Here is a 27,545-nt window from a genome sequence, read left to right as displayed (position 1 = left end):
CTCCCTCTTTCTGTTCCCTCAGGCCTGGGAGTGGCAACAGCTCCTGGTGCTGCTAATCCCTTGGACACTGCACCATCCCTCTGGCACTCCCTACACTCTGCCTGCATCATTGTAAATAACACCTTTATTAAACTCCTCAAGGTGCCTAATTTTAGAGTGCCAAGCTTCCCTCCCCAACCCTAACAGATACAGCAGGAGACTCAGAACAGAGCAATCTCAGCATTCGAATTCAATCTTGGGCCAATGACTACTTGTTTTACATTTCTGGAAGATTTTGATTCAGATTCCCTAATGACTGACCTATGTAGACCCTCAAACAAAGTGAAGGAATTTGGTAAGGGTGGAGGAAAGAGAAACACGTGGCTGATGTTTAGCTCCTCCCCTTTCTTAAAAGGCACCACCTGATCTGTGTCCCTCATCCACGCCCCCCACCTCCAGCCACATTGGTCTCCTTACTGTTCTTTGACCACACCAGACACAACCTGCCTGAGGTTTTATAGACCCTGTTCCCTCTGTAATACTCTTCCCAGCAAAATCCACGTGGCTCATTCCCTTACCAAGTTTAGATCTTTTCCTCCAATATCACCTTTACAACTAGGCTTCCCTGCAACCCTGTTTAAAATCCCCATCCCAGCATCCTCTACCCCCTTCCCTGCTTCATGTCTCTCCATACCATGTGTCACTTTCTAACGTACTCTGTAAGCACTGATTGCATTTATTGATCATACACACACTCCCACATCGGCACATGAATGCTCCAGGAAGGCTGGAACTCTGTCTGCTTGGCTTACTATTACATCCCCAATAATCAGAACAGAAGCTCACGTGCAATTTGTCAAACAGTTGAAATTCCAGTTCCAGGAAGGGACGCGTAGAAGGGAAGTGGCTGCATTATTTTGGTCCCCAAACTTCTGGTCTCTGGGCACAGCCCCTTTCTGCCAAGTCACACCTTCAGTAAGGGTCCATGCCTCATCAACAACATTCTGCAGGACAGAGAAGATGAGCTCTGCTGGGTGGTGCCACATCTTATCACATCCAGTTTGGCTGCATTCATGGGGAGGTGATGGGTCATTCTCTCTTGTCTTGTCTCCATTTCAGAAGCTGAACTATGCACTGGAAGTATAAAGTTTCTCTTTATCTGGGAAAATGACCTCACTGATCCTGGAGGAAGATACACACTTTGAGCAGATATATCCGTTCACACTCTATTCGTTTTGAAAGCTCCTACTACATGCTAGGCTTTGTGCCAGAAGCTGAGAAAGCAATGAATAAAATATGGTCCTTTCCCTCCAGGTGCTCTGACATACCATGCTGGACTTCTACGAGGTGAAAAGATGAAAGGCATTCTCTTCTGTAACACAGAATCAACACATTAGACTTAGCCACTGCCGTGCAGTGCTACATCACCAAATACGTGGGGAAACTTTCATACCAGGAGAGCCAGGCCTTTACCCTGCATTTACAGGCTATGAGAAATCAGAGGCATGGTCTACTCCAATATCTGAGATCCAGAGAGTGAAAGCCCAAAGTCTGGGTGAGTTACCACCGCATCCTGGGATTGACAATGACCACAAACTCCTCGGGGCCGGGACAGAATCCTCGGGCTCAGCACCTGCAGAGTCCCTCACAAATAAGTTTGTTTTGAGTGAGTGAAAAAAAAGAATGAATGAGAAAAAATAAAGGAGGTAGGTGAATTAAAGTCACAAGTGGGTCCAGTAGTCAGCATAGCTTCCATTACTTCTAAACTATAACAGCTATGGTTCCAGAGCCCGCAGGTGTTCTGGGCTGAAACTCGTGGGCTGAGAGTCAGGGCCTCAAGAGGGGCTCAACATTAGGAGAACAAGCTCAACAATGGTAAAGATTAGAAACAGAGAACAAATCAGTAAATTTAGTTCAGGATTAGCTATTTGGACCCTCAGGTGTCAACTGAACATTGATTGTTCATTAGATAATGCAATTTCACTCAACAAAAGGCACAGCGAGAGCCCTGGGTGGTTTTAAATAGCAGAATTGGGTATTTGCACCCTTTCGGTTCATGTGCTCTGTGAGAAACTAAATGCAGTTTCTAAGGAATCATGCCCAGGCACAGCTTTTTAAGATAGCTATCAATCTGGCCCAAATACATCACTCTGTTCACAGGATTTCCATTAAATTTCAGTAACTGTCTCCAAGAGGTTAGACTTCAAGAACCAGAATCAAGGATGCAGGCTCCAGGATGATCAAGGGGTTAGGGGCAGGTCACGCAGAGGCCCCGTGCAAAGAATTAATTCTCTGAATGCTGGGCTCGGAGGCCCAAGAGGATGGGATCAAACTTAAAGAGCTGCACATGCCACCTCCCAGCTGTTGCCCAATGTCTCTGTTGTTCAGGTGGGGCTGATAAAAACTCTTGTTCCACTGCATCTCAAAGTAGCACGAAGAATCTGGTTATAAAGCAACTAGATATGGAAATGACAATTTTATGTGCAAAGCAGATGTATGCTGCTTCTGCCATTTCTTGGGCATATGTAAAACTTACAGGGTGTCAAAACCTCAAAACCACAGCTTTAAAACAGTACCTGTTCTAATTCAGTTCAAATTTCTAAAATGATGGTTGGTACCATCTTCGTGCAATCAATCTGAGAAAGCTTCTGTCGACTCCTTTGCAGATGCTTTCAGTCCTGAGTATTTCCAGAAAGAACAGTACTTTTCTGTGAATAGTCTGCCAGCTGGTCTGAGAAAAACAGGTGCAGATCTTTTTAAATACCATATGTACTTGCATGCTTTCCCTGTACTTGCATACTCCCCTCCCTCCCCCGCCGCGATTTTGAGAAAGGATTGTTTTGGTTGTTTTATTTTTTTCTTCTACACAATTTTCCCCAAGACTACTATGGTCAAAAGGAACAGTTATAAAAACAATGTAAAGTGTTCATGCTAGTCATTTTAACTTCAAAGCGGATTCTTAACACTTTATACATGACATTCTGTTTGTTTGAGGATCTGTCTAACCCAGGAAGAATGGCTAAGGCTGTTATGAAGAAGGAAAGAGGAAATTTGTCTCCTGTTTCCTAGGACCCGTGTAAATGATGGCATCCCATTATCTCGACAATGGGCTAAGAATGGCACTGTGCTGCTCACTCGCCGTGATCCTGTTTCCCAGAATAACCGAGGCAAGAAGCTGGTTGCACTATTTCTTTGTGGCCTTGCCATCACTGCCATCCTGCCATTGCATTAGATTTTTCCATTTTGTGCATGAATGAAAATAAAATCAGAAGACCCCAGCTATCTTTGATACAAGCCTAGAATAGAAACTAGAGAAATAAACAGCTCCAGTGCCTCACTCATCACTCTTGCAGGTAGAATCCTATTACATTTGAAAGTGTCCTTTGAAATTCTGATTAGCCTGAAGCCTTTGAAAGCAGAGAGTTATGCAGCAGCCCATCTATAAAGCAATATTCTCTTGCTATCTCACAGCTTCCCAGCCTTTTGACCCTACACCTTCTGGAAACCTTTGGTCAGCCTCCTGCCACCACAATCAGATGTTTTTGAGCTCACCAAGGTAAAGACCCTCCACCCTTACCCCACAGAGACTCATGAAGCTGGAGGCAAAGGGCAGAACCGGTCATGTTAGGAAAATAGTTACGTAAATTGATCTGAGAGAGCAGACAGCACCAATATAAATGGAACCAGAGGGACACTGACTTCATTTACTCATTGATTTAACAAATATTTATTGAGCACGTATTATGTGCCAGGTACTCTGCTGGCTGCTAAGGATACAATAGTAAGAAAAACAGACACTGCCTTCTCAGGATGTACAGCCTGGTCAGGGAGACAGGCATTAATCAAATAATCCCATAATCATAGACACCAGCTGCTGAGGCCAGAGCAACAAAGTAAGGTCTACAGGGTCCTGAGAGTGCATGGTGAGGGCTCTAACCCAGCCATGGGAGCCAGGGAAGACCGGAAGATTTCAGTGGAGGCATCATTTGACCTGAGTTCCAGAAGGTGAACACATGAAGGAAGGAAACCAGGAAAGCCTTCACAATGGAAGTTGTTCTGGTCCTATAGTTTAATCCAACCTGGATAGACTCAGAGTGCCCAGTGTTCAGCAAGCTGTCTCACTTAGGCCACATGTCTGACATGCATAGGACCAATGAGGTCTCTTCTGTCATTTCATATGTTCTGAGAATTTATTCTTGGTCAGATGCTGTGTTGGCCATTTGTGCACATTATCACATCCATTCCTTACAGCATCCCTGGCGAGTCAGCAGTATCACTATCACCCTTCCATAAAGAAAAAACTAAGGTGCAGAGGGGTTGAGCAACATGCCCAAGGCCAACTAGTAAGTGAGAGCCTGTGCCAGGATGTGAAGCCAGGTCCAGCAGCTGTAAAAATAATATTTTTGAGGCCGGGAGTGGTGGCTCACACCTGCAATCCCAGCACTTTTGGGATTTGGAGGCCAAGGCAGGTGGATCACCTGTGGTTCTGACTCTGTGCTCCTAACCCCACCCTTAGCTATCTCAGATTAGACATTTTGTTTCAGCTTCCCAGGGGGAGCAATTCGTCCTTCTGAAGGCTGAGGTGTTTCTTCTTTAGGTCTCATCAAAATTACTCTTGTTTGAAAGTAGCACCTTCCTCCCCTCTTTCATGAAATATAAGCAACAATTTGCCCACAACTTTTTCATTAAGCACCACACACACACACACACACACACATTTTTTTTTCCAAACTTTATTTCAGTTCAGGCGGCGTATGTGCAGGTTTGTTGACCAGGTAAATAATATTTCACTGGGGTTTGGCGTATGAATGATTTATTCATCCAGTTAATAAGCATATATCCAGTAGGTAGTCTTTTGATCCTCACCCTCCTCCTTCAGGTAGGCACTGGTGTCTATTGTTCCTGTCTTTTTGTCCATGTGTACTCAATGTTTAGCTCCCACTTATAAGTGAGAACATGCGGTATTCAGTCTTCTGTTCCTACATTAGTTCACTTAGCATAATGACCTCCAGCTGCATCCATGTTGCTACAAAGGACATGATTTCATTTTTTATGGCTGCATAGTATTCCATGTACACACACAGCTTTAAATGCTTGAAGACAGAATGTGAGAACCATTCAGCTTTCTCTTCTCCAGGAATAACAAACCCATGTCCTCTATAAAATGGATGTCTGCACCCAGAAGCAACAGGAGAATTTCTTGGAGCAAAAGAAAAATAAACAAGGCTCCTAGTGGGGTCAACTACAATAGTCCAGCAGCTGTGAAAAGAATATTTTTGAGACTGGGCATGGTGGCTCAATCCCAGCCTGATTACTCAACCTGTAATCCCAGTACGTTGAGAGGCCGAGGTGGGTGGATCACCTGAGGTCAGGAGTTCAAGACCAGCCTAGCCAACATGGTGAAGCCCTGTCTCTACGAAAAACACAAAAAAATTAGCCAGGTATGGTGATGTGTGCCTGTAGTCCCAGCTACTCAGGAGGCTGAGGCAGGAGATTCACTTGAACCTGGGAGGCAGAGGTTGCAGTGAGCCAAGATTGTGCCATTGCACTCCAGCCTAGGCAAAGAGTGAAACTCCATCTCAAAAAAAAAAAAAAAAAGAATATTTTTGGGGGAAATAGAAGAAAATATTTGAAGTTGGAGCCAAGTTCCAGTGTTTTTCTACAACTTTTTAATTTTCAGTTACCTCATCATTCTTTTTTATTTGCATGAGACTCCCAAATCCTAAGAACTGAGCTTTTGGATCTCCCCAGGAATGCAGCAGAGTCAGTCACTGGAACACATGGAACTCAATCATCAGGAGGATTGCTAAAGGACTCCAGAGCTTCTTCCAACATTACTGATTTCAGGGACAGGTTCTGACTGACAGCCAACATTTTTAAAAGGTGCTAAAACTTGATGTATTTGCATTTACACATTGTAAATCTCATTAGAGATGTGTCAGAGTGCTGGGTTCCAGTGTGGAGAGATGGCAAGGCCCTGCTGCTGGGGAATGTTGCATGCTGCCAATCCGAGCACCTGTCACATGGACCAAAAGTCAGTTGCAACAACTTTCACTGTGTGCTGCTCACTACCTTGTGGGTCACACAAAGATCATTCCCAAAGTTTTGTTTGTGGCCTTGGTTAATCAAGATGAGTGGAAAATTCTGGAGGTATTCAGAGTACAGAATATACCCCTGAAAAAAAATGCACACTTTATTCCTAGCTGGAGCTTTAATCCCATATTCTTAAATAGTATCTTAGTCTGGTCAGCTAGGCTTAACCGCACATGAACAATCTGTTCATCAGGATCAGGTTCATTTGCATATGCTTTAGCATAACCAACATAGAAGCTTATTTCTCTCACATAAATCCAAGCCAAAGAGCTCACAGGGTGGCTTGTGATAACGGGGACTCAGGCTCCTTCTAATTTGTTTCTCTGCCATCCTCAGTACATGACTTTCACCTCATGGTCCAGGGTGGCTGCTCCCAGTCCAGCTATCGCATATGTATTCTAGACCAGTGGCTGACAAATTAAAGCCCATAGGCCAAATCCCATCTTCCACCTGTTTTAATAAATAAGGTTTTATTGGAATATAGCCACACCCACTTGTTCACATATAGTCTATGGCTGCTTTCACAGTTTAATAACAGAGTTGACTAGTTGCAACAAAGACCATATGGCCCACAAAGCTGAAAATATTTACTCTCTGGCCCTTTACAGAAAAACTTCGCCAACTCCTAATCTAGATGATAAAAATAAAGACAAAGAAGATCACAGCACCCCAGGCCATTTCCCCAAAGTCACATATGACATTTCTGCTTATATTTTATTGCCAGAATTTATTCTCATAACCATACCTAGCTACGGGGAAGACTGAGAAATGTGGTCTTTATTTTAGATGACCATGTGCCCAGACAAAATTCAGAGTTATCTTTCTATGGAAGAAGAGGAAAAGGAATTTGAGGAGTCAATTTGTCCTCCAAGGACTGTTTTGGTGCCTTAGACTCAGGACAGAGACAGGATGAATGGCTAACTCTGTCTCTTCTCTAGGTCCACAGACTGACTCTGTCCCTCTGGGTTCTAGCTCTCAGTCAGGGTTCATGGAAACAGAACCAAGGAAAGTTGAGTTCCTCCCCCTAATGACTATGGTAGAGCTGGCCCAAGCAAGAGACCCCTGCCTTTTTTGCTTTGAGCCACTGCTGGGTTCTGCTTGCCTTTAACAGAAAGGCTCTCCTCTGAAGGAAGGCAACCCAGGCCCATGTTACCACATTATCCACGTGGGAAGGACAAAAAGCAATGCAAACAGAGATGGGTTAAGAGACAGAAGCAGTAACTGTCCATCAACAGATGAATGAATTTTTAAAATGTGGTACATATATACACACAATGAAATACTATTTAGCCACAAGAGAGAATGAAACTATGTCTTTTGCAGTAACATGGATGGAGCTGGAGGTCATTGACTTAAGTGAAGCAAGCCAGGCACAGAAAGTCAAATATTGCATGTTTTCATGCACAAGTGGATGCTAAACTATGTGAACACATGGGCTTAGAGAGTGGAATGATAGACAGTGGAGACTCAGGAGGGCGAGGGAGTGGGGAGGTGAATGAAGAGAAATTAGTCAGTGGGTACAATGTGCATTATTCAGGTGATGGATACCTAAAAGCACTGACTTGACCACTACACAATCTATGCATGTAACAAAATTCACATATACCTCATAAATGTGTACAATATAATTAATTAATTTTTTAAAAATGTTTTAAGAGGCAGAGAGAGAGAGGTGTAAGACAGAGACCTGGAGAAAGCTTTAAGGTAGGTATACAATTTTGTTTAAAAATCCAGGTGTGAAAAAAATTCATCACTTTATTTTCTTTACTAAATCCAACTGTAAGCCACCATCCTTCTGAGCTAGTCAGAAATTCATTGCAGTGAGTATTAGGGCTCCCTCTCCGGATTCAAGCAAAAGTCCCAGGGGCTTCTGCAGTGACACCCCCCACCCCCATCGTGAGTCACGGCAGGTACACCAGGACACCATATGGTCTCTTCAGGTAAGGCTGGGAGACCCAGAAAGCAAGACTTCCTAGAAGCACCACCCCTTCCCAGGCCTTGCCCCTCCCCAGGGCATGGCACTCCTGTTTCTTTCCCAACAAAGGGAAAACTCATAGTACACCCTCATCCACAGTCCCAGAAGCATACCCCTTTCTCTCCTGCCCCGCTGGCTCTTCAAGAAGCTTCTACTCCATGTCCAGTGAAAATGATATAATTAAGGACTACCTGTTGGAATGGAAGATAGTCAGAAAAAATGTAAAACTTAATATTTTATAGATAGATAGGCAAGTAGATAGATGTTCATCTATAAATCTAGATACAAAGAATTAAAATCTGTCTATCTCCCCTACCCTGTAGCCTATTTGCATGTCTCTATGGATTCCTGTAAATCTTGACCCCAGGCTGGGTTTCCTCCTGAAAGGGGCTGTTGGTGAATGTAATGATTAGGTTTGAGCAAGAGGTGGTCATCTTGAGCGCCCCCTGGAGGCATGTCTCCAAATAGCCTGTACCCGTTCTGATAACCACATCTAAATTTAAGCCTATCCTGAAACAATCATGTATGTGGAGGTCCTTGTTGCCAGTGGAAATTGGTGTTTGCCAAGTGTGGGAAACAATCAGGCACCATTGATAAATGGAGTTAGACTGGGGCCTGTAGAGGGTTCTTCAGGGTGGGCTAAGTGAGTTAATATTCAGCCCGGCTGTACCAGTAATGTGCTTATTGTTAAAATACTCAAGTACAGCTACAGTACGTGGTATAAATCACTAGTACTACCCTAGCCTCTCCCCTAGTTATCTCCTCAGCTTCCCACAATCCAGAAATTAAAGGGTTAATGCATGGCTCAGTGGGAAGCCTGCAGATCCTGCCCCAAGTCTAAGATCAGTGTCCACTCTAATTGGTCAATGTCCATGACACACCAGTTGTTGAATATCTTGAAATCACTCCAGATGAGATGTTTTAAATGGTGAAGAATATAAGATATGGTGAGTCTTCACTTCAGGGGTCACCAGGCACTGATGTGCAGGCTGTTCACTGCATAAGTTCCCCTGACTGGGGAGTCAGTGGGTTCCAGCCTGTGCTCTGTTTGCCAAGCCACGTGCCCTGGTGTGGGACTGCATCTACCTAGAGGAAAGAAGACTTTCTCTGATGTGTGTAGAGGTACCATGTGTTCTAGCAGCTGGCTCACTTCAGAAGCTCTTTCAAGCTTCCAGGCCTGGGTGGAAGACGGCCTGACCTAGGATGGGGGCCATAGGCTGGGAAGTCAGAAATAGCTGCAAGAAACATTTGGAAGCATCATACAACCCTAAAAAGAACTGATAGGTTCAGGTGCAGTGGCTCATGCCTGCAATCCCAGCACTTTGGGAGACCAAGGGGGGCGGCTCACTTGAGGTCAGAAGTTCAAGACCAACATGGTGAAATCCTGTATCTACTAAAAATACAAAAATTAGCTGGGCATGGTGGCGCACACCCATAGTCCCAGCTACTCAGGAGGCTGAGGCAGGAGAATTGCTTGAACCCGGGAGGCGGAGGTTGCAGTGAGCTGAGATCACTGGACTCCAGCCTGGGTGATACAGTGAGACTCTGTCTCAAACAAAAACAAAAACAAAACAAAACTGATGGTTAGAAGAGATGAGGGAGAGTGAAAATGTAAACCTACTTCCTATCTGAAGTATTGAAAGACTCTGTGATGGTGACAGAAAGAGAGATCAGAAAAAAATTATCAGTTGGAGAAATGATGTGATGAATTTTATTTGCTGCCTACTGGGTGGGAAATTATAGCTAAGTATACAAACAAGATGCCCAAGTAAAACAGAGTGGGAGTGCAGGCAAGGGGTCAGGGCTCCAGATGGAGAAGCTGGAGTTCTGCACATTGCAAACCTTGAGGGGCCTCTGAGAGGAGACAGAGGACCCAAAGAGCCCTTGAGAGTAAGAAGGCGGTGAAATAGGGGTGCAGCTTCATATAATGGAAAGCACTTGGGTTTTTGCACCATTAGAATTGGATTTAAGTCTTTCCTTGCTGCTAACCAGCTGAGAGCCCTTGAAGACATTAACTTCTCTGAGCCTTGGTTTCTTTGAAACTTATCATAATAAGACCTACTTTACAGAGCTGCTAAGAGAATTAAATTAAGTATGTGAGCAAGTACTCAGCATCCGTTGCCATCATTAGAAGCATTATTGCTATTATTATCAGCAGAGGGCTGCATCTTAAAAAGCCTTGATGAGCACCTACAGAGCAGGATAGGCGCACCTGCAGAGCCAGCCAGGACAGATTAAAGGGATGTATCAGTGGCAAACTTCCCAAGATCTGTCCTAGGATTACACCCCTTTCTCCTAGAGACAGAATTTAATATATGAATGTGATTTTGATAAATGACATGTAATATGAGCTTATCTGTGAATGAACTAGAACCACCTTCAAGCTGGGTTTGGCAACAGGAGAGATGAAGGCTGGGAAGCAGTGATGCCATAACCATAAAGGCCCTTGATGAAGAGGAAAGATTCAGCAAAGGCCTGAAAGCTTAAGCTGCCTTGGCCAGCTGGAGTCAAGCAGGGGTGTCTGGGAGGAAGCCAGCCCTGTCTTAGGGAGCCAAAGTCAGTCTGGAGGCTCTCAGGGAAGAAGGGTCAAATGTTTCCAGTTACGGAACCAGGAGAAGGCCGAACAGTCCAGATGTCACCTTGTCTGCGTCTGTAGCATCAGGACTTCCTAGTAGTGCTGTCCAAGACCTGACCAGCCTTGAGATGCTGGTATTGAGTTGAATCTTTGACACTGCCCTGCCCCCATCTCCTGACTCACATTTACTAAAGTCAACCAAAAGGAGTCTTCAGCATGTGTGCAGGGCAGGGAGTCAGTATCTGTGCCCCTGATACAACTGAGGGAGATGTTATTTCAGAAGAGCTCTAAGGCCAAGACAGTCGGGTCTTTTCACTTCTTCATTCATTCAATATATCCAACACATATTTATTGGTGACTTCTTAATGCCACGCACTGAGCATGAAGCAGTGAAAACCTCCTGTCTAACCAATATCCAGCCTCTAGCCCCTCCTATCCCCAGCTAAACAGAGTGCTACCTTTCTTCCCTTTAGCACTGTTCCCCACCCCATGGCTCAAGGGCATCAAAACTTCCTGATGGACTTCAGCCCTAGTCCCCAACTTGCCTTTCAGCAGCTACCCCAAGCCACTTCCTTTCCCATGTCATCTCTCACCCACACTTGTCTCTGCACAACTGGCTTAATGTCTCTTTAGTTTAAGCATCTCCATCAGCACTATGGCCTAATATATATAATGCCTTACAGTTCATAAAAGACCTGCATTCTTTATATCACAGAACCCTCACCTCTACTCTGAGATAGGTAGGGTAAGAATTATCCACTTCATTTAACCAACGTAGAGGGTTTGGATGAGGAGACCAGGATGGTACCCTGTGCCTCCTCCAATTCTCTAAATTCTGTATTAAAATATTGTTTTATGTATTGCTTATACCTGCCTACTTCCAAAGATAAATGAATACTATATTAATCTCTAATGGGATACTTTAGTCCCCAGCTCTTTTGGATACTGGTGGTTATAATCGAACTTTGAGGGTACACAGCAGCAATTATTCTTACCCTGTGCATACTCCCAAGTCCAATACTTGGCCTGAAACAGCCCCTTCCTTCTCCCAAGGAGCTCACCACGCTATCGCCTCTCCTTCTCAAATAAGTTCCTAGAATCTGATCTCCTTTCCTGGGCAAATCTCTATAACTAACTACCTTACACTAAAGTTGGGCAACGTGACTGACACTGTGAAGACAGTGTGACTGTCTTCCCCACTGACCACCACACCTTAGAGGGCAAAAGCTTATATCCCAGTGCCTAGTACTGTGAATGACACACACAATAATGAATTAAATTCTTCTGGTTCAATTCTTCCTAAATACCATTCATGATCCCTTCTGCAAAGATTACCCTGCAAAAAATATTTGTTCTTCAGCCTTCCCAAAGTGTTAATGTTCATATTCACATTGCTCTCAGTATTTGTTTAGTTGTCCTAAGCACTTCTGTCCTGAGTACTTTTGGTTAAACAGGTGATTTAACCAAACTGTAAAGCACTCAGCATGCCTAGTTCCACATTCCAAAAGTTGCTTAGTAAAAGGTTTTTGATCTTGGTGGTAGGTTGATGGTGGTAAAAGTAAAAGCCATTAGGACTGTAATTAATGAAGATGCTTTATGCAAGTTTTCCCCAAGCGCAAGTGAGATGTCATGTAATCCCATTACTGATACTTGATCTTTCACTCTCAGGAGATTTCCCCACTAATTAGTCTGAAACTGTAATTTACCCTATACTTGAAGGAATGTGTCACATGAGGACACTTCTAATTTATTTCTGACCTTCTTTGAATTTAGAGGCACATATGCCATTGACCAGCATTCCTCCCAATTGCCATTTTCCTGCCACCAAAAAAAAAGAAAAGAAAAAAAGGTAAGGATTTGTCTAAGACCTGAGAAGGGAAAGCAAGCTCAGAATACATGTCCTAGCACTCCGCTTTTCTAAAGGTTTTGTCCGACTGTCCTGCTCTGTTTTCTCAAGCCTTTACCGACCAATGAGCTTTCTTCTACATTTTCAGGACTTTGAAATGTACAAAGAAATGTAAGCAGAAGTGACGTCTGTCATACCTGGGTGGAAACTTTAAAAGCTAATCCACAGCTTATTCCATACCCTCTCCCTTCTGCCACAGCAAGGAGAAAGTTCCAGACGGTGACTGGTCAATAAGCCTGGGTCCCCAAGTGAGAACAGCATGTAATACATCCCCCAGCCAATTCATGATGGACATGGAGAGTAAGAAAGAAAGAAACTTCGCTGTTTGAAGACAATAAGACTTGGGGGTTGTTCATTACTGAAGCATAACTTGGCCCATCCCGATGGATATAATCATCCTATGTTATGGAAACCCTATCTCAGACTTAAAACAAGTTATATTTTGCTATTGCCCCCTGTATTTTCTCCTAGAAGCATACCTGCACAGTTGACCTCAGTGGGCAGCCTTTCCAGTCCTTATAGATTTCATGGCACCTTATTCCTAGAATTCCCTCTCCAAAATAATCTACTCACAACATTCCACTCCTGGGGAAAGCCACTCCATTCCTCCTTTTCCAAAAGTCCAGCAAAAGCCTCCACTGGGGTTTGATGGAAAGGTGTGTAATCTATCACACATCCTATATTGTTCCCTTTTTCCAGCTCCCAGCCCTGAAGGATGTGGGGCCCGGCGGGGCCCCCTGGCCACTGAGGGAACAGGAGTCACCCAGTCGCCGTGTTCTGACAGCTTGTCACATTATTTTTCCCTGTGGGGGCTCTGCTCCCTCCATCTAACCTTCTTCTCTGTCCCCTGAGACCCAAGACCTCTATACAAGGCCCCCGAGGCAAAGCAAAGCAAGATTGATGCCCTACGAACGGCCATGCCCGGGAGGGCTCGTGGTTCAATGCATAGAGCAGCCCATTCTTCCCCATTTCAGGTTCCCACACTGGACACCAAAGCGGGAGCTCAGAGCCAGGGCAGCAAGAATTCAACCTTTGTTCATCCTCCAAACACAAATGATCCACCACATTCCCCAATCTCTCCAACACAGGCCCTCGCACATCACCTACTCAAAATCTTTCTGAAGGTGTCCCAGGCCCTTTGGACAGAGGAGCTGGAATCAAAAGGTGATTCAAAAGGTTTAATTGTAGCATGAAAAAAAACCCCACTAATTTAAATACTGGCCAAGGAGAAACCCATCTCCCATTCCCACACCCACCAATGTGCCTTCCTCCCCACTTGCCCCATTAAAGCAAGTGGTGCTTGAGGGCCATAGGCTGGGTAATTCTGCTACAAAATCATAAATTAGCACGAATACCAATGGTTTACTTGCATCCCCAGTCCCCTGAATGTGCAGGTAAAAGCCTCCTAAAGACTCAGATCTAAGAGCAGGGCTCTGGGACTTCCAGGGGCTGTCAGGCAATACATATAAAAATGATTTCATCTAAATTCCCTGAGAGGTTTCATAGACCAAAGCACCTCTGAAGGACAAAGAGACAACTGTAAAATTACCTGAAAATAAATGCTTCTAAAGTGGTTGGAAAGAATCCAGGGTAAGGGAAATTCGAGGGCCAATAACTAATCCATCAGCTCTTTTTATTTTTTTAATCCCACATCTGGATTTTTTTTTTCCAAGGCCATAGCCTGTCACCATGCAGTTTATCAGCTGTCACTCCATCTCAATTCTGGGTGACGTGAGATCAATGGTGTAAAACTGCTCTCAGATCTACAGAGAAATTTATAACACCAGGCTCCACCGTGTCCTGGCTGGTCCTGGGTCCCAGGGTTCTGAGGCAGAGGCTGCCATGCAGACTTCATTTCCATTTCAAAAGTGGATTGTGACCCACTTAAAGCAAGTGAGTTCAAGCTGTCAGATGCAAAGGAAGACCTAAGTCAGAAGTCTTCTGCAATTACAGAACAACGACTTTGAGGAGGAAGAAAAAAGACTAGCCAAAGATTAAAATTCTCTCTGCCTAGAAAAGGCTCTAGCGACCTGCCTTAATTTCTTTTAAGTCATGTGGGATTTATTAATAACAAAACCCTAAATTTGTAGCAACATGTTTTAGGCTCTGAGACCAATTAATCCATCCAGTTTATGTAACTATAGAACTCCTGCATGTAGTTTAGGCACAGATTTGTGGTTCTTCACTGAAGGTGTACTTCATTACCCACAACCTCTTTTTCCCGCATGAACTCTGTAATCTCTTCTAATTCTGCCTCAAAGTGCCCAAGCACCAAAAACAAGGTCGTAGGAACCCAGGCCACATCCCATATCCCACACCCTCCAGCCAAAAGGCTCCAGGGAAATTTTTAATTTCTCCCTCACACACACTGAATCCTTGGGGTGTTAAGGGAAACACATCCATGGACAGCTGTAGAACATCCCACTTCCACCCCACCATCATTTGTCATGGACAGATGTCCAACAGAAGATACACTGAGGTGCCACTAGATTTGCTCGTGGTTGAACCCAGAGAAGCCTCAACTTGCTGAGAAAAAGTAAATCCTCTCCCACCACTGTCCACCTGCATTCTTCTTGGAACTAAACTCAAGAGGAGGCTCCCAGAAGGAACTGCATTCTCCAGAGGACTGGTGATGGCTGGAGAACACCAACCAGCAACTCCTACACTGTTTGCTTCAGCTCCTGGTTGGAGGGAGATGGGACTCATAGCAGGAAACACAGTCCTCAGGCTCAGCCCATAGATGAACAAGTGTCATCAGAGTGTGCTCTTCTCTCCCCTGAGTCTCTTGAGATTTGGCCTTACCAGTCACTCACTACTCTTCCCTAAACAGTTACTTGAGAGAATTACCCTTGGCTTTCCTTCCAGGTCAAATTTCCACCAGCGCAGGCTTCTTTCTCCACTTCCCTTTCCCTGCACCTGATTTTCTTTCACTTTACTCTGGTGAGCCTATTTATGTCGGGGTGATATCCTTCAATATTCTCCATTGCCTTAAGAGTAAAATCCAAATGCCTTAACAAGATACACAAAGCACCCACCTGCTCACCCCGGCTTTCATCACCTCTCTGTACTCACTAGGTCCTTTCATAGAGCCTTACATTCCAGCCCTGAGACCTTTGTGTCACTTGCTGTTCGTCCTGCAAGGAATGCTTTTTTCATCTCCACCCCTACCTTCTCCCTTTCTACTCCTAGCTAATTTCTATTCATCCTTCAAAACTCAACTCAAATGTCACCCAAAACTTTCCCTGAGTATTCTCATTTCCCAGCACAACTGGGCCTCCCTCCTCTGGGCTCATACAGTCAGGCAGAGCATACCTGTACCACTGTTCTTAGGCCCCGTGCCACATGTCCAGATATTCCTCTTCCTCAGGAAGCCACCTGTGATCAGCAGCGGTGTGGGCCTTCCTCACAGCACTTCTCACACGCATTTGCTGTCTGATTACTCTTCTATCTCCTCATCCTCAGGGTTGGCAGGATGTAGCTTTTTATTTCAGAACAGTTTTACATTTACAGAAAAATTGTCGCACTAGTCCAGAGAGTTCCCATAACCCCACGTCCCGTCATTAACATATTACTCTGGTACTTTTGTTACAATTAATAGCTAATATTGTTATTATCTAAAGCCCACATTTTATCCAGATTTCCTTGGTTATTCTCTGATGTCCTTTTTCTGTGCCACAATACCACATTACATTCAGTCATCATGTCTCTTTAAGCTCTTGCTGTGACAGTTTCTCAGATTTTCCTTGTTTTTGATTATTTTGACAGTTTTGAGGCATATCGGTCAGTTTTTGCAGAATATCATCCTTCAGTTTAGTTTTGTCTGACGTTTTTCTCATTATGAGACTGAAGTTCTGTGGTCTTGAGGAAGATCACAGAGATAAAGTGCCATTTTCATCACACCATACCTAGGGTGCATACTGTCAACATGACCTATCACTGTTGATGTTGACCTTGAGGACCTGACCAAGGGAGCGTTTGACAGCTTTCTCCACGTAAAGTTACTCTTTTTCTCTCCACTCCATACTGTATTCTTTGGAATAAAGTCACAGTCCACATAGTCCATACTTAGAGAGCGGGAAATTATGATCCACTTTTTTGTGGGCAGAGAATCTACTACATAAGTTCTTCAATAGTCTTCCTTGTGGTAGAATTGTCTCTTCTTTCCTATTTATTTATTTGATCATTTATTTGTATCAGTATGGATACTTTATTTTTTAATCTGTTTCCACAGCATTTATCACAAAGTCTAGAACTTAGTAAGTTCTCAATAATATTGGTTGAGAGAATGAAGGTGTTACAGACTGAACTCCGAAAACTCATAAGTTAAAGGTCTAACTCCTAGGACAACAGACTCTGACTGTATTTGGAGATAGAGCCTTTAAACAGATAATTAAGATTAAATGAGATCATAAGGGTGGGATCCAATCCAGTATGACTGGTGTCCGTTTAAGAAGAGGAAGAGATACCAGGGAGCTCAGCACACAGGGAAAAGGCCATATGAGGACACAGAGAGAATGCAGCCATCTGCAAGCCAAGGAGAGAGGTCTCGGGAGAAATCAACCCTGTTGGCTCCTTGATCTTGGACTTCGTGCCTCCAGAATTGTGAGAAAATAAATTTTTGTGGTTTAAGTCACCCAGTATATGGCATTTTGTTATGGCAGCTCTAGCAGAGTAATAGAGGGGTCAAACACTTTTTGTACCTTGGCTCAGTATAAGTCAGCAGGAGGTCACCTGCTGCTCCTAGGCATTCCACTATCCAGGCATTCCACTGTCCAGGAGAGAAAGTCCCTTGAAATATTCTGCTCCTCCAGAATTATGGGATCCTGTCCATTAAATATCTGTATCTGTAGGTAGTTTCAGTCAGAATACATGGCTTTTATAGAAACGAGTAGGAAAAAAACTCTACTGAGAACTCCTTTTTGTCAGCATCTGATCTCAACTAGCAAGTAAGGTACCAAAAGGTTTTGAAATGACATGAGGGCACGAAAATTGGTGGAACCCTCAGGTGACCATTGTCTCTTTCCTCTGGGATCTATATACCTACCACAATACCTATTATTTCCAGAGAGGAATGAGGGAATTGGGGAGACAGTTGTCACTAAAGCAAAGAAGCAGACAGGAAATGGGACAGTTATTTTTCTTTCTGAACAAATCCCTCGCCTATAAAATAAGAGGTTTAGATTACATAGTCTTTGATGTTTCTTCCCTGTGCTTTAAAGGGAAATAAAAACTAACATGTGTTCCTAAGCACCTGATATTATATCATCTTACACAGTCTTCAAAACAACCTTGCAAAGTACTATTATTATACCCATTTTGGCGATAAGGGAACTAAGTAAGATACAGAGAGGCCGGGCGCCATGGCTCACACCTGTAATCCCAGCACTTTGGGAGGCTGAGGCAGGAAGATCACTTGAGGTCAGGAGTTTGAGACCAGCCTTGCCAACATGGTGAAACCCCGTCTCTACCAAAAAATACAAAAATTAGCTGGGTATGTGCAGTGGTGCACACCTGTAATCCCAGCTACACGGGAGGCTGAGGCATGAGAATCACTTGAGCCCAGGAGACGGAGGTTGCCTTGAGCGGAGATCACGCCAGGGCACTCCAGCCTGGGCAACAGAGCAAGACTCCATCTCAAAAAACAAACAGAAAACAAAAACAAAAAACAATACAGAGAGAAAATAATTTGCACGGGTCACACAGCCAATCAGTGTAATGATCAGATTTGAACCCAAGCAGGATGATTCCAGATCCTGCAGTCAACAGCTGCTTTCTGCTTCTTATCAGGTAAAGCAGGTCTCCCAGAGTGACACACAGAACACACAAAATGAAGAGTGGCCCAAGATCTGGAAATGATCCAGGGTTTGTGAGCATCTGGCACTGGAATCAATCCAAAATCAATGTTTAAATAACAGTTACCTTCACCCCCAAATTGTCTCATTGTCTGACTGCTGAATTTGAATCAGGGCTATGGAGAATGCTGCTGTGTGGTTTACTATACAGTTTAAAAGTCACCATGCCAGTACTGACAGCCCAACAAATACACACACAGAGAGAGATAACTTAAAAAAAAAAGAATTTGGAGTGTAGAAAACAGCTTGGTTGCATTTCTAGTGCACCAACCCCAGAAAACCCAGAGGCTTCAGAATTCGATGAGATTTTTGCAAAGTGTGTTTTCACTACAAAAATGAATTAGATACCCCGAAGAGCTTCCTCTGTTCTTTGCTTGGCCGAGCACTTGCTGCAAACTTCCCTGAGGGGTTTACCCAATGGTGAGCCTATAGGAGGAAAAGCCAGGGCCCTGGGCTTATTTTTAAAGGAAAAAAAAAAAGTAAAAGGTTAAAAAATAACCCTTCTCTTCATCCATCCTTAGAATTACACTTTCCAGTGAAGTCTAGTACCCTTTCCTGGTAGATACAATCCTAATTAAAAATAAATTACATGCGGTATAGAACTTGAAATGGACAAGATAATCCTATTACATCTGAGAATATATCCTGATTTTCTTTCCCGCTAAACTGTGGGAGATATCAGATCAGCCTGAGCCCCCATTGTCGCCTCTTTGAAAACTTTCCTAGAGCCCTAATCCGTCACGTGACGCCCATGTCAATCTTGGTGTTTGCACGCGAGTTTCACAATGCCGGCATTAGGCTCGGTAACAGAAACCCAGCTTTGCGGAGCCCGCAACATTTGCATTCCGAGAAAACGCCGGCTATTGTGGAGCTGTGTTTGTTCTCAAGATTGCGAGACAGTTGCCGGCGAAGTTGCTAAAACCGAGAGAAAGGGGCTCCTTTGAGCCTGCCCAGACCTTTTGGTATGATAACAAGGCGATTCGAGCGGCTTTTGTGAGGCCTGATCAGCGCCCGGGCGGGCGAGCTCCCCTCCCTTTCCCCTACTCCTCTCCAGCGCCACCTCCCCGGACATATTTTCCTTCCCGGGAGTTGCTGCGGACGTTGATGCGCTATTTTAAATCGTATTTCCATAATCGAGCGGCTGTCGGCTGCCGGCCCGGAGCTCACGGTGTTCGCGTGCCATCACACCTCCACTGCCAGCACGGAAAAACCTGTGCGCGCCGGTGGCGGCTGGAGACTCGCGGCTCCCTTCCCCGGCTCCCCGGCTCCCCGGCTCCCCGGCTCCCCGGCTCCTGGCTCCCAGCTCTTAGCCTCCCGGCGCTGCCGCCGTCGTGGCTACTTCCGATCGACGAGGGCCTGGTCGCGGGAAAAACGCTTTAGACCTGCTACCAGCCACCCTACACCCCTCCCGCCTCCTGGCTTTTGCCTGCCCCTACTCCCCTTTCCTTTTCCCACTTTCAAGCACGCCTTGGTTTATTTCAGCCTTGAGAATGAGCATGCTGACGCGGAAGCACTTTGAGTAGAAATTGCAAGTAGTTCCGAATCTTTGGCCAAGAGAAAAACCCAAACTTAGCGCGTGGCGGGACTCCCGAGTCCAGCCCAGAACTGCGGGGTGCAGGTGCGCAGGGGGCGCTGACGCGAGGTCCGAGTCCCAGCCACTCGCGGCCGGGCTGTGCTCGCGGGAACCGCTGAAATCCCTTCCTTTGGGACTCCGGCACCATTTCCTCCCACTTTCCCCACCTTCCGCGTCCTCCGCCCGGCAGCAGCAGCGCCAGGAGGGCCGGACCTGCCCTGGGTACGCCAGCGGAAGCGCTGAGGCCGCTGTCCACCAGCCAAGTTCTGAACCTGTTCCCTTCTGGGTCTCCGGGGGAAGAGGGGTGAGGAGAGATGACGTTAGCCTAGGGGCGCTAAAGGTCACCAGCCAGCCCCAGGCTGGGGTGGGAGTGTTGCGGGGCTCGGAAGGAAAATAGAAAGTTCCTTCAGCTGCGTGTACCCCCCAAGGAATATCTCTTGGGCGGGGACAGTGGGAGGGCAAGATACTAAATCGCACTTGGGAGATGGAAGAGAGAGGAAGAAAGGGCTGCGATTTGGGCTCCTGTAGGGGGCGCTCCTCCTTCCATGTCCCTGCGCGGCTGCAGATGCCTGGCCTTATTGCTTTTAGCATTCCCAAGGCTACAAGGTGGAAGAGGTGGAGAAGGGAACCCAGAGACACACCGCTCTGAGGAAGCCTCCAGCCACTCACCATCCCCCTCCCCAGTCTCATAAGAGCTTGTATTTATGGATGGCTGGGGCTGCCTGTTCCGCTCTCTGACAGTTCCAAGCACCTCTCTCATCCACACCACCCAGCTCCCTGCTTCTCTCCCTACTCCAGGGAAACTCCTGATCCTCTTCTGAAAAAACCCCCAAAACACAGTCCCTCGAGTTTGAGCGAAAGGAAAACATGGATAGGACGCTGACAGCAGGACCAAAATCGGGATTCTGAAGAATGTTTACCGAATGCAATCTGCTTACCAAACCTATCGCCTAAAAAGAAAAATTTCTTCCAGTGAGTGGCTTTTGTTTTTTACCTTTCCTCCTTCGTGTGTATTTGCATAGCTTGCTCAGTAAAGCCCTTCAGTAAGAATCATTAAGAATCCGTCTTGTTGCAGATCCGAGCTCCATCTCCCTGGCCTTCAGGGATGGGAGGGGGCTATCTGTGGGGCAGCGCAGCGCCCGGCCAGCCCCAGGATACGCCCAGCCCAGATTTTGGCAGTGCCGAAGCTCCACACTTTCCTAGGCAGATGGTTAAGTTCCCCCCACGTTCCTGCCAGGTTTCAACGTCACGCTGTGATTTTGTTCTTCTGGAACCGGACGAGTGTTGCTTCCCAGAGTGGCCCTATTAGAACAGAAAGAAAATCCTCTAAATAGGCGGAACAAGGCATCAGGAGGAAAAAGTTCTCTAAATGCACTTTAATACGAGCCGGGTATTGTGTGGAATTCAGCGCCCATCACCGTTTAGCCAGAGAGTTATGGCAGTGATTGGGGATGAATAGAAGAACATAATGGATACATGTGGCGTTTGCTCATTATATTCAAGTTAGTCCAACTCCGCTGTGGAAACTGTTCAACTTTCTCTCCCCTTAGCTTGTCACAGTGAAATAATACAGACATTGGGACCTCCAATGGGATCGCCTGCCACACCATTCTATTTCCACTGCTAACGAGGGCTTCATGAGCCTTTGATACAGTCTGATCTTTGAAACCTTTCCAAATCTCCTCAAGCTTATGCTAAATCCTATTTGGAACTTTTTTTTTCCTGCCTGCTAGCGCCCAGGGCTTAAGAAAGCCATTTGGACAGTGACGTGCATACTAACATATCGTGGGGCTCTTTTCTGAAAGGGAAGTGGCAGCTCTGATCACCGGGGCTCACACGAGCAAAACACAATTGCGTACACAAATTTGAATAAAATCAATTTTCCCTTATCCTTCAGGCTTCTTAATCGAGAGGCTATTCCAGGCACCGTAGCTAGGAGAGAAGGAAAGCAGAGCCTCATTCAGCAGAGCAAGTCTGCGGGTAGGGGGCTGCAAGGGTTTGGAAGCCTCAGAGGTGCAAAATGTAGAGTGTGTGTGTTGGCAGGGGCTGGGGGAAGGGGGAATCTGGAGCCACTGGGGTGAAACCCCAGCGTGTTCGCACTTAGTTCTAGCCGCGGCACGGAGGGAGGTAGGCGACAATTAACAAAACCATCCACTCCTTTTACTCCTGGAGCCCTGTGCCAACTCCTCTACATGCAGGGTGCTGACAAGAAAAGAGGGAAAAAGCAAAAGGAGTTAAACAAAAGAAAGATTCCCTAATTTTCCTTTCTTGTTTTCCTCTCTAAGCCTTTCCACATTAAAGGGATTGTCAGAGGCAGGCGGAGGAGCGACGCGAGGGGGAGGCGGCCATTGGCTGCCCGGCTCGGGTGATTAGCATATCGGCGGCTATAAAGGCAAAGGCGGCGCGAGGCGGCGCAGCTTCTGTAAGAGAGGGAGAGGCGCAGGGTGAGGGCGGGTCCGCGCGTCCTCAGAGCCCGCTGGAGGCGCGGAGCTGCTACCCGCAGACTTCTCCCGCACAGGGCTCGCAAAGAGCGTGATTCCGAGAGCCTGAGACTGACGCCCGACCTGGAAACCAGAGAAGACTTCCTTAGCCTTTCGGATCGCACTTGAGGCTGGAGGCATGAGTCCTGTGAGGCTTTGGGGCAGCCCCTGCCTTTTCCCCTTGCAGCTCTTCAGCCTCTGCTGGGTGCTCTCAGTGGCCCAGAGCAAAACAGTCCGATACAGCACCTTCGAGGAGGATGCCCCTGGCACGGTCATCGGGACCCTGGCCGAGGACCTGCATATGAAAGTATCGGGTGACACAAGCTTCCGCCTGATGAAGCAATTCAACAGCTCTCTGCTCCGGGTGCGCGAAGGCGACGGGCAGCTGACCGTCGGGGACGCCGGCCTGGACCGCGAACGGCTATGTGGCCAGGCCCCGCAGTGCGTGCTGGCCTTCGATGTGGTCAGCTTCTCGCAGGAGCAGTTCCGGCTGGTGCACGTGGAGGTGGAGGTGAGGGACGTCAACGACCACGCGCCGCGCTTTCCCCGGGCCCAGATTCCGGTAGAGGTGTCCGAGGGTGCGGCCGTGGGCACGCGCATCCCCTTGGAGGTGCCGGTGGACGAGGACGTGGGCGCCAACGGGCTGCAGACCGTGCGCCTGGCCGAGCCGCACAGCCCCTTTCGCGTGGAGCTGCAGACTCGAGCGGACGGCGCTCAGTGCGCCGACCTGGTGCTGCTGCAGGAGCTGGACCGCGAGAGCCAGGCCGCCTACAGCCTGGAGCTGGTGGCCCAGGACGGCGGCCGCCCGCCGCGCTCCGCCACGGCTGCCCTCAGCGTGCGCGTCCTGGATGCAAATGACCACAGCCCGGCCTTCCCGCAGGGCGCCGTGGCCGAAGTGGAGCTGGCGGAAGACGCGCCTGTGGGCTCCCTGCTTCTCGACCTGGACGCAGCCGACCCCGACGAGGGCCCTAACGGCGACGTGGTGTTCGCTTTTGGCGCCCGCACCCCGCCAGAGGCGCGCCGCCTCTTTCGGCTTGACCCGCGATCGGGCCGCCTCACCCTGGCCGGGCCCGTGGACTACGAGCGTCAGGACACCTACGAGCTGGACGTGCGGGCGCAGGACCGCGGACCCGGGCCTCGCGCTGCCACCTGCAAGGTCATCGTGCGCATCCGCGACGTCAATGACAACGCACCCGACATCGCCATCACCCCGCTGGCCGCCCCAGGCGCGCCGGCCGCCTCGCCCTTCGCCGCTGCCGCCGCCGCCGCTGCGCTCGGGGGAGCGGACGCTAGCTCGCCGGCGGGAGCCGGGACGCCCGAGGCTGGCGCCACTTCGCTGGTACCGGAGGGGGCTGCGCGCGAGAGCCTGGTGGCCCTGGTCAGCACCTCGGACAGGGACTCGGGCGCCAACGGGCAGGTGCGCTGCGCCCTCTATGGGCACGAGCACTTCCGGCTGCAGCCGGCCTACGCGGGCAGCTACCTGGTGGTGACTGCGGCGTCGCTGGACCGCGAACGCATCGCCGAGTACAACTTGACGCTGGTGGCCGAGGATCGCGGCGCGCCCCCGCTGCGCACCGTGCGGCCCTACACGGTGCGTGTGGGCGACGAGAACGACAACGCGCCGCTCTTCACGCGGCCGGTCTATGAGGTGTCGGTGCGCGAGAACAACCCGCCAGGCGCCTACCTGGCCACGGTGGCCGCCCGGGACCGAGACCTGGGCCGCAACGGCCAGGTCACCTACCGGCTGCTGGAGGCCGAGGTGGGCCGCGCCGGGGGCGCCGTGTCCACTTATGTCTCCGTGGACCCAGCTACCGGAGCCATCTACGCGCTGCGCAGCTTCGACTATGAGACGCTGCGCCAACTCGACGTTCGCATCCAAGCTAGCGACGGCGGCTCCCCTCAGCTTTCCAGCAGCGCCCTAGTGCAAGTGCGCGTGCTGGACCAGAACGACCATGCGCCGGTCCTGGTGCACCCGGAGCCAGCCAACGGCTCCCTAGAAGTGGCGGTGCCTGGGCGCACCGCAAAGGACACGGTTGTGGCCCGTGTGCAGGCCCGGGATGCAGACGAGGGAGCCAACGGGGAGCTGGCGTTCGAGCTGCAGCAGCAGGAGCCGCGCGAAGCCTTCGCCATCGGCCGCCGCACGGGGGAGATACTGCTCACCGGCGACCTCTCGCAGGAGCCACCAGGCCGCGTGTTCAGGGCGCTCCTGGTCATATCCGACGGCGGCCGTCCCCCGCTCACCACCACCGCAACTGTCAGCTTCGTGGTAACAGCAGGGGGCGGGCGTGGGCCGGCTGCGCCTGCCAGTGCGGGAAGCCCCGAGCGTTCCCGCCCGCCTGGCTCTCGGCTCGGGGCGTCCGGGTCGGCGCTGCAATGGGACACGCCACTGATCGTCATCATCGTGCTGGCCGGGAGCTGCACGCTGCTGCTGGCCGCCATCATCGCCATCGCTACCACCTGCAACCGCCGCAAGAAGGAGGTGCGCAAAGGGGGGGCCCTCCGGGAAGAGCGGCCCGGGGCGGCGGGCGGCGGAGCCTCGGCTCCCGGCTCCCCGGAGGAGGCCGCCCGGGGAGCCGGGCCCAGGCCCAACATGTTCGACGTGCTCACCTTCCCTGGCACCGGCAAAGCGCCCTTTGGCAGCCCCGCGGCGGACGCGCCTCCGCCTGCGGTCGCCGCGGCCGAAGTGCCGGGCTCAGAGGGCGGCAGCGCCACTGGGGAAAGCGCCTGTCACTTCGAGGGGCAGCAGCGGCTCCGCGGCGCGCATGCCGAGGTGAGGCCTTCCTTCGGCTGGGCGCCCCCCTCCGAGCTCCGCGGACAGGCTGGGGGAAGGGAGACTGGAGGGGTAGGGTGGGCGCATGCAGGTAGACACTTAACCTGTCGGACTTGTTTTTTGTTTGTTTCTTATCCAACCCTCCCCCCACTCCCATTCCCCTATTCCCTGCTGCAGCCCTACGGTGCCTCCCCGGGTTTTGGAAAGGAGCCGGCGCCCCCTGTGGCGGTGTGGAAAGGACACTCATTCAACACCATTTCTGGCAGAGAAGCAGAGAAGTTCAGCGGCAAAGACAGCGGTAAAGGGGACAGTGATTTCAACGACAGCGATTCCGACATCAGCGGGGACGCTCTGAAAAAGGATCTCATCAACCACATGCAGAGTGGTGAGACTCTTCTTTCCCGCCAAATTCGGCATTCCTCCCTTCCCTCCCCTTCACCAGTGTTTGCCTCCTCTCAACCTCGGTTCCCAGCCCCCTTCCCTCTTCCCCACTTTTTCTCACTCCTCCAGTTGCGGATCCGGGCCTGCCTCACACAGTGAATTTCAAAATGCCAAGTCGAGGCAACTTCAGCTCTTGAATAAAGCACACCCTCATCCTGTTAGGCAGCAGCATGGGTGATGCTAGCCATTAAAAAGGGGGTTCTGCTTATCAACTTTTTTTTCACTTCCAGCTGAAGAAGCTGGACCAGCTTTGCATTAAGATGGCTTTACAGGAAGCAATGTGCCTTTGATTCTTGAGACACGGTGTATATCTTTATGCACACAGCCTTTCCTTTCAGCTGCCCTGACCCAGGCTGACATTCTTAAGATGGAAGCCTGGGTATGTATAATCATCTCAGGAATAATCGTCATGCTGTTTCCTTTTCCCTTTCGTATTAGGACTGTGGGCATGCACCGCTGAGTGTAAGATCCTGGGCCACTCTGACCGCTGCTGGAGCCCATCCTGCAGCGGGCCCAACGCACATCCGTCACCTCACCCACCAGCCCAGATGTCAACCTTCTGTAAGAGCACGTCCCTGCCTCGGGATCCTCTGCGCAGGGACAATTACTACCAGGCCCAGCTGCCCAAGACAGTGGGGCTGCAGAGCGTCTATGAGAAAGTACTGCACAGAGACTATGACAGGACAGTCACTCTGCTTTCCCCTCCCCGTCCAGGGAGGCTCCCAGACCTGCAGGAGATTGGGGTACCCCTCTACCAGTCCCCTCCTGGCAGGTACCTGTCCCCGAAGAAGGGAGCCAATGAAAATGTGTAATCCCATGCTGCATGTCTTCACACATATACAGGTCACTCCGAGAAGCCCCTAAGTTATTGACCGGTTTCAGTGTTGTATATATAAATATGCAAGATGTGCCTTAAAATGAAGTTGTTGGAAGCTATTTCCAATCACATTGGTACTGTTTGGTATTTGCAAACAAAAATGTAGTTAATGTAATTTTTATGAAATGTGTGCAGTATTTAATTTTTCTTATCATGCTATTGACTTTAATTTCACTTGCAGCTTGCCATTTTCTTAGTGTTTTTAACCTGTACATTGTGTAATGTAATGTTTGTATATAATGAAATTTTGTTATATTTTTATATAATAAAAGCTAAAGTGGAAGTTATTGCCAAAGGAACTGTCTGTAAGACAAAAAACAAAACATGTTGGAATTACTTAATTGAAATTTATCTTTCACCTGAAACAACCTAGTGTTTGAGAAATTTTGCCTTGCCAAGTATAACTTGTATATCTTGACTCTGTGGTAGATTTCAAGTTCAATGTTATTTAATTACATTTGGTTTTCTGTAAACCGTGTCACTTATAAGCACAGTAATAAAAGATTTGTCACGTGTTTGAAGAATCTGCTAATTGCTTTTCATGAAGTTGCCTATAGTCAGACATTCACAAATAATTTGAGTATCAGAATGAAACCTTCTTTCAAGCGCTAATTATTTGGGCATTATTAATGTTCATGACAATATTAAACCTGTAGGATTTCAAGTATTGCAAAATGTCACCCAAGTATGAAAAATGTGTGTTGATTTCATAAATTATGTGCATCTCCATATGCATTAGTCTATAAAATCCCTGCTCTCATTTATTCACTAAGTAAATATTCATTGAGAAGCCACCAAAAAGTGAAGAAAGCTAAGTTTGGGTTGTTCATTCACTAATTAAACAAGCATCTGTAGAACTTTTACTGGCTGCTGGTACCTCCTCCTCAAGCTGGAGTTTGAGGTGAAGAAGACATAGTCCCAAAGAGCCCTCAGCTTATTCGGGGTGTTAGTATCAAAAAGACTAACATCTTAGTCTTTTGGAATATAATAGGTTCCCACTACATTCTGTCCTACTTCCTCTTTC

At 48.0% G+C, this 27,545-nt stretch overlaps 1 protein-coding gene across 2 annotated transcripts; it reads left to right on the top strand.

Annotated features, from left to right (window-relative positions):
- Positions 1 to 22,326: 22,326 nt before the first annotated feature.
- LOC100581988 (protocadherin-8) lies at positions 22,327 to 27,045 on the top strand. Of its 2 annotated transcripts, none has more exons than XM_003257351.3 (3): positions 22,327 to 25,203; positions 25,381 to 25,588; positions 26,083 to 27,045. In XM_003257351.3, exons 1-3 carry the CDS (start codon positions 22,573 to 22,575, stop codon positions 26,454 to 26,456), a joined length of 3,213 nt encoding a protein of 1,070 aa, XP_003257399.2. In that variant the 5' UTR covers positions 22,327 to 22,572; the 3' UTR covers positions 26,457 to 27,045. The 2 variants fall into 2 exon arrangements, with proteins under 2 accessions (XP_003257399.2, XP_003257400.2); XM_003257352.3 differs by having other exon boundaries at positions 22,327 to 24,912; positions 26,083 to 27,038.
- The last annotated feature ends 500 nt before the right edge of the window (positions 27,046 to 27,545 follow it).

Source organism: Nomascus leucogenys, chromosome 5 (genome assembly GCF_006542625.1).
Source record: "Nomascus leucogenys isolate Asia chromosome 5, Asia_NLE_v1, whole genome shotgun sequence".
NCBI lineage: Eukaryota > Metazoa > Chordata > Mammalia > Primates > Hylobatidae > Nomascus > Nomascus leucogenys.
The sequence above is the reverse complement of the archived record's forward strand: the minus strand, read 5'-3'. Positions and strand labels throughout refer to the sequence as shown.